The sequence below is a fragment of the Malus sylvestris genome, chromosome 3, assembly GCF_916048215.2.
Source record: "Malus sylvestris chromosome 3, drMalSylv7.2, whole genome shotgun sequence".
Lineage (NCBI taxonomy): Eukaryota > Viridiplantae > Streptophyta > Magnoliopsida > Rosales > Rosaceae > Malus > Malus sylvestris.
The window spans coordinates 34482940-34490767 of NC_062262.1; the positions used below are offsets into that span (position 1 = coordinate 34482940).

The 7828-nt window shown below is 41.6% G+C and overlaps 1 protein-coding gene across 1 annotated transcript; it reads right to left on the reverse strand.

Annotated features, from left to right (window-relative positions):
- On the reverse strand, positions 1-7531 carry LOC126615805 (mediator of RNA polymerase II transcription subunit 33B-like). The gene is made up of 12 exons (XM_050283707.1): positions 7060-7531; positions 6274-6384; positions 5354-5701; positions 4815-5134; positions 4618-4709; positions 4124-4478; positions 3686-3896; positions 3190-3304; positions 2956-3117; positions 2181-2838; positions 1867-2073; positions 1-1591 (listed from the first exon to the last, which is right to left on the reverse strand). Exons 1-12 carry the CDS (start codon positions 7353-7355, stop codon positions 471-473), a joined length of 3996 nt encoding a protein of 1331 aa, XP_050139664.1. The 5' UTR covers positions 7356-7531; the 3' UTR covers positions 1-470.
- Between the last annotated feature and the right edge of the window lie 297 nt (positions 7532-7828).

The following is a 7828-nucleotide window of genomic DNA, read 5'->3' on the forward strand; positions in this document are numbered from 1 at the left end:
GGAGAAGAATTGCAGCATACAGAATTTGGACAGCTGCTGCAATGGCATATTCCAATGGAGGTTCATCAGGTTAGTGTAAATACATTAGTTCATATGTAAAAGGTTTTATGCTTTCTTGATTGTGTTTTCTATGGCTTAAATCTTGATCTTGGCTAATTGATTCTAACAAATGGATGCAAAAGGTTTGAACTCCCAATCTCTACCTCGCAACAAGGAATATCGTACAAGACATACATGGCCGTTAGTCGCCTTTTCAACGAGAAAGAACTTCTCTGCAACGGACAATGGCATCCCTGCTGTACGTAAGTTTCTCTCTGATGGATGCCTACATGCCTCCACGACGTTCAGACCTCACATTCACATGTCCGTAAGTTGCCTTTTCACCGGAAAGAACTTCTCTGCAACGGACAATGGCATCCCCGCTGTATGTAAGTTTCTCACTGATGGATGCCTACACGCGTCCACGACGTTCAGACCCCACATTCAACGACTAGTTCAGCTGCTGCGCCCATGGCCTCAACGCCACCGAGTCCCAGCAGGGCCAGAGCCAGTTCTTCCTCATTCCACCGTCTAAGTCCCTTGCTCAGCATCTTCAATATTTCCACATCAACTTCCAGCACCCACTTCTGCGTGCATGACACCATCAAACTGATAAATCCTGACACATATGCCCGCCACATAGCCCAATCACAACCCAGTGATATTTTCCCGTCCAACGCGCCTGCAATAAATCCCAAATGCCGCCCGAGAACCATTGGTCGCCGCTTTGATGCTGGTGATACTGAATCCACACCCCAAGCAAACGTCCCACAAAGTACTGCAAAGTATGCAAGGGCATAACCTCCCAACATGGCAACCATACCTCCAGGTTCTCTGCCTTCCTGATCCAAACCACGGGTCGATATAAACCAAGAAGGTAAAGTTTCTTTGATCAAGGATTGAACTAAACTCGATCCGCCAGATATCCAAACTAAAGTGGCCCCAAGTGTAGCTGCAATCTTGACGCGTGCCATTGCGGCAGCAAGAGAAACCTGTCCATACCTCGTCCCATGCTTGGTCTTCCTCAATTTCTCCACCCTCTCTCTTGGAAACCCGCAATTTGCAATATCTCTAACAGAATACATTAGAAGAGAGAGTACCTCTTCTGTCAGGAACATTACATCTCTGACAGACCGGTGCACACGCAAGTAAAGAATTCCGGGGGCAACAGGAGAAATCCCACCAGACAAATGGGAACCAAAGCCATGACCAAGGAGGGCACCCACACTGCCGTTGCTGTAAGCACGAGAGGAACTTAACCCGAGAGTAGATGTAAAGCAACTCTTAAGAAGCTGGACCACAGCATCACTGTTGTGGTGGAAGACAGTTTGAGAAGCAGAAAACACCAGGAAGTCACTCCAGCGCTTTACCTTCTGGGCCCACAATGAGGCTAGGATCGGCATGCATGGCCATGGGCAACCAGCAGCTAGGGAGTTCATGGCCGGTCCAATCAGATGAAGGGCACGTTCAGAGGCTCTATCAAGTTTATAAGTTATTGTGAGACTTATGAGGGCTGCAAATGGTAAGGGAAGCGTAGCTGGGGCGCTCCCACCTGCAAGCAATAAATTTATGGCCTAAAGTGTTAACATTACAACTATTAGAAGTTTACAGCATGAACTCAAAGCTCCAATTTCCCTAGTCTAAAATTTGTTGGTCAACTGAAATATTGACAGAACACATTCACTTTCAATCATGAGTGTACAACCGACAACAAGTTGGTCAATTGAACTATTAGAAGTTATCATGATTTTTTATATTACAACAATATAAGGCTTCTTGAAAAACAGAAACGTTCTTTCACAAAGCTATAGAATATAAAGGACATACCAACTGAGAGGCTAGGGACATCAACACCAGTGGCAGCTAGGATTTTCTTTATTTGCTGCTCAACAAGTAGTAAATTTGCGGCAGGGCTTGGCCAATCAGTTCCGTTCATACAAGCTGGCTTCCATATTCCCCGTGTTACTTCAGCTGAAAAATAGCTTACCATGGTTCCCAAAGTCGCTGGAAGATAATCAGCGAGATCTTTCAGTCCTGAGATGAAGCATGCAACAAAGTTAACAAACCTTAAACTACACCTTTCTCACAGGCGAGCTTTCAGTTCGGCTTTTCTATCAATGCATAAAGGGTATTCAACAAACCTGTAGCCAGTTCACGGGGAGATAGTCTTCCATGGGCGCATGCAGTAAGAGCAGCATCAAGGACAAATGGAGTTGCTTCAAGGATATCCCAGGCTGGTACCTTGAGTCTAATACAGGACTCATCAGTTCCCGATGCAGATGAATTACTATTACCTGACGTTGCTGGAGTCAACTGCTGACTACTATTTATTTTTCTAAACATCATGGTCAGGAGTGCATCAACAAGTTGATGAACGGGAGTCCCAGGTACAAGCCCAGACAGGGTAGAGCAAATACATTTTTGATGTTGCTGGTACCAGAGTTTCAGTCTCGGAAAGCAATCCATGGTAATGGTACCTGAAGGGAAGGTGATGAATTTTGAAACTCTTCTGCTTTTTATTCGATCCCTGACTGAATTACCCATGGATGCTAATCGACAGTTTCGCAGCAACAAGAGGTATTCTGGACCAGTTTGGATTCCCACAGTTGGGTAGTCGCCCATCATGTGTTCAAGAGGTGGATGATCAAATCTCCACAACCTCAATAGAAGTGTAAAAGCATTTGAGAACACTGCGTGGCATGAGAGTTCTTCCCCCGTTGTAGGAGTCCATGAGAAATTGGGAACACTTGAGCCAAAAACTTCACAAATAGGCATCAATGCAGCTGCAAGTAGTGGAACCTAGAAGTGAATGACAAATAACATTAGTTTTTGGAAAAGATGAAGGCCTCGAGAAACTTTCTTCATAACACAAGAACTTTTGCAATCTTAACTATTTCCATAAGGGATCCAACATACCAATCCCAATAAGGAGAAAATCTGTACAGTATCTATAGATGATATGCCAACCAGAAGGACATTAAAGAATGAAGCATAGCCGATCAAATGGCTATCACTCCCCGAGTAATCTGCAGGAACCGGAGGTGACAGCAATCTTATAATAAAAAGACAGGTGTGTTCCTGCAAAGGACAAAGAATTGAATAAGACTAACATGCGGTAGAGGCTAGCAGAAGGAGAGAGAGAGAGCCTACCTGTATATTCCATCCACGAACAAGAGAAGCCCCACAAAGAATGGTAGCAGCAGATATCTTCTCTTCATCTGAACCATTGACTGCAATCTCATATATTTTCTCAATTTCTGCTAAGCTTCCATCAAACCCATGAGCTTAAATTCAGTTGCCATACCACTGGGTAAATTTACAAAAAAGAGTATCTGATATACCTGGCTTCAGGAAAAGAAGGGGGTAACTGAAGGCCAGGTCATGATGCCAAGATAAATTATGGATGCTATAGTTATTATTTGGTACCTAAAGTTATGAGCTAAACAATGATACAAATTAAAAAAATCATTGACCCAAAATACATGATTCCCACTTAGAAATCATGTTTATGTAGTGTGACTATCACTGCCTATCAATCGCAACCCTGCTTCTTTGTTATGGCTAAACATGGTAGAATCAGATTACTTTGAAATAAGAAATAAAAAAATAAAAACACAAAAAATGTAGCAATGATACAATAGCATACCTAGAAGCTGGAGTGGCAACTAAAGCATTTCCCAGTGATGGAGTTAGAGGTGACCCCTTCATTATTGAAGACCAAGAAGGCACTTGGCTGGGCACATTGCGTAGCACTTGGTTGCTGCGTGCACTCACATAGCCTGGCCAATAATATGCTGATGTGTCTAGGATATTCCGCGCAATACAAGCTTCAACAATCAGATGCCGCAAGTTTCCCACTGGAAGAAAAATAAACAGGACCAAAAAGAGAATTATGGATGTTAAAACAGAACAAAACCCTCTTAAGCATAAGAAGGAAAAAACAATTGGTCTTGAAAGCAGAATTAGAGAAAAACCAAATAATAATGGTAGACAAATGAATACTCAAATCGAGAGCTATCTTATACCTTCTCAAAACTCCATCATAAATCAAATTGCTGGGCTGAAGGAAAAATTAATTTCTTACCACAATTTATTGGCATGTCGTTCACGCTAACAGATTCGTGGTATCCATTACTGACTGTAAGGCCTGATCTGAACATTATAGCCTTAGCTGCAGCTTGATTCACCACTGAACAAACAGACTGAGGTGGAGTCAACAAGGTCTCATAATCACCCAATCGCTGTAAGCAGCTAACTAAATCTTTGCGGCGCTTTCCAGGAGCCTGTTCCTTCCTTTGGTTAGTATGATCCCCCTCCGTTTCCTCCATCAATTCAGCTTCCTCTTCAATAATATTAGTAACTGCAAGCGTCGTAATACTCAACAACATGCATAAGCAGGTATCAAGACGAGGGACAGGTCCTTCTCTAGGATCCCTTTCCTACAAAACCAATCAAGATGGAAAATGTGATAAAAGGTCAGTTGGACTCACTATTTTGAGAATTTTCTTCCTAGCACATAACAAGATGTCAATCAATCATTAGATAGAAATTTCCAAATTGGTTCGCATCAATTCTTACCCTTTGAACCAGCCGAAGAGCTGAAATCCATAAACCTAAAAATGCATTGTGCCATGTGGTGGCATTAACTGCCTGCAGAGCCTTCACTAAACCTGCAACGTTAACTCAAATCAATATTGCTGGCTAGGAGTACTAGAATCTTATCAGCTCTAGGTATGCATGATAGAAGGATTATGATACAAAGAATTGGCCCGCACCAGTAAGGGATTCGACGGCACTAATTTCAGCTGCTTCTGATCCATCCATAGCATCTTCAAGAAACAGATCAATGGGAAGCCAAAAAGCAGATGAACTCATTCCGTGAGACTGACAGGCAGAGGACATTAAAGACCCAGAAGACAAGACTGCATGAAATTCTTGTCGTGAAATTGTTTTGCATTCCCGAGTCAGAAGTCGACGGGTATCAGATGTCAGCTGTAGAAGACCCTCTGGGTTTATATGTTTCATAGTCCTCAAAACTGATGAGTTGGCCGCAAGCACTTGCAATTTCTGAACGAAACCTCCCCAGTGTGATGGCCTGAAAAGAAGAGGTGATATGTTTGGTATCTACACCAACGATGCTTTTCAAACTCTGATATGAGATTTCAAACTAGTCAAATTGCATCACACCAGCAATTGGCCAAACTGCTGTTTTCCCACTTCTCCCTCATAAACATGGCATGACTAACAGAAATATGTGCAAGAATAAAAAAAGTAAACGGATATATTAAAAAAGAGAAAAGGTTAAGATCCTTACATATTTCGACGGGCTAAGTACAACATCCTTGAAGTTACTTTGTTCTGCAGAAACTCCACAATTATGTCAATAGCCATGGCAGTATTTGCTTTCTGCAAACCTTCATTTTGCTCACTTCTCGTCTCATTAAAGCAACCATGACCATCTATTTCCATATCTTGTGGCCTGGTAGGCCATCTAGGCTTCTTATCTGGGGCAAGTTCCAGCAAACCTTCATCATCTAAGGATGCATCAAGTAACTGCCATATGATTGAAAAGACAAACTCAACAATAAGAACTCCATGTTCAGACACTTGAAGGCCATACTGCCGGGAAAGATGTAGAACATCATCAATGGATTTTATAATCCTGCAATCGCATCAAAAGATATTATTAGAAACTATCACACAAGCATGAGACAGCAAAATGAAGAAATTACCGAGTAGACATAGACGGTGTTGAAAGACTTTGGTTGGTTTATGACATTAAGTTATACAAATAACTTCTCTACAAGTCACTGTTTCTTTCAAAGGGGCACGTGGGGGAAATGGAAAGGCAAAAGGGGCAAAATAGTTCATCAATAAAGAGCATTTCTTTAACAGAGGGAAGGAGGAATCTGAACGCCTCCGTGCAAACTGTCATGTTTAAATTACATTCTTGTACCTATCGAGAAACCAAATAAAATACACATTTTGCATTCTTATGTATAGGCAAGAGTGGAAGCACCTAAGAGTGCATACAAGATAAAATGTCAAGGAAGAACAACTAAGCACAATATTTCATTGTCACGGACTTGTTTGTTTCCCGAAAAGAAGCCTTGAATTAAGATTTTATTGTCAAGACTTTTTGCAATAATGGCTTGTAGTAACATAAGCACAAGTTCAAGGTAGGCTTATTGGGAAATAATATTGTACAACAAAAGGAGAAAATTTGAAACTTACTTCTGACTATTTGGTCCATTCAATTGAGAAGCAAATAAAAATGAATGTCTTTTAAGAAGTTCCAAGTAGAGCCTATATGCTGTAGGGTGAAGCTGTCGATTTGGAACAACCCTGTATGAAACAAGACAACACTGAAAGTAAGTTTTAACATGTAAAAGTACATTTTCATAACAACAGTTGATTAAGCATAATTGTAAGGAACATTATATTCTAAGAAAGACCATCCATCACACAAGACGGCACATGCATGAATTTCGTCCACCAACACCAACTCAATGAAGAAACTCTACGGGCATGAAGACCTTAACTACCTAAATAATTATTCATTCAATAATATCTTTCTGAACCATTATTAAAGCATTGTCCGCCATATGATGAAGCATAATTCAACCGCAAACTACCAACTGTAACGCCACAAAGCCTCATAATTTTCATTTGAACTTGTACAAAGATTACAACTTTACAAGTAACTCGGACATTTCGCACAAGCCGATCCCCTAGTGCAATCTTAGTTAGGTTAATCAATTCACATAATTTGTCAATCTACCTACCCCTGCACGCACATTTTAGTAACCATTCAAACCGAACAACCATACAGTCGAATATCGAAACTAATCAGATATTTCATCTACTAAAATCAACTTCCCACGAAAACGTAAATCGTAAATACTTCACAATCTCAGATTCTCTCACTCTCCATAAACAATAAACTAAAAATAGTAACTTTAACACAATAATTGTAATTAGAAACATAAAAACGAATGTTATGAGGGAGTGAGAGAGTACTTGGTGGAGAGCAGAGCAAGGACGAGCATGGGGGGGACGATCTTGAACGTCAGTGCCTTCTCGAGGAACTTCCACGTGATGGGCACGTGATTAGCCCAGCAGATGTGGGAGACGAGGAGGTGGGCGAGCTCGACGGAGGGCAGGGAGACGGCGGAGGAGGTGAGGCTGGAGCTGAGCTGGACCGCCCAGAGGAGCGGGTCACTGTTCTTGTCCTGGGCGGACTTGGTCAGCTGGAGCACCGAGTCCCACAGCTGACTCGGCGGCGCCTGCTGTACGGACCCGGCCATCGTCGTCATCGTCGGAGGAGGAAATTAGGGTTGCATTAAAGAGAGGGAGAATCTGAGGTTTTGCTTTATTGGATTGGAATATTTTCGGATTTTGAATTTGAGTAATATTTGGAATGAGGAAGGAGGAAAGAAAGCGGTAAAGTCAGTTTTGGAAGCAGGTAGTAATACGTTTCTCCGTTGCCTTGACTGGTAAACAATTAAACATATCAATTATGTCTTTTTTAAGGTAGGTGTTGAGAGTTAATACATTGACGAGACGAGGGATCTTGTATAGAAAGTAAGTTGTGCTATTTTTTACATTGTCGATTTATTTTTACGGTGTAATCTTAATTTTTTTTATGGTATCAGAGTAGGTTGTCGTTCAAACGACCATATGCGCACCACGTCATCTTGTTTGTGTTGTCCACGTTAGGCTTGAAAATTCTTCATATGTGACGAGTATGTTGAGAATGAATTTCACATTGATAGGAGGACGGACTTTG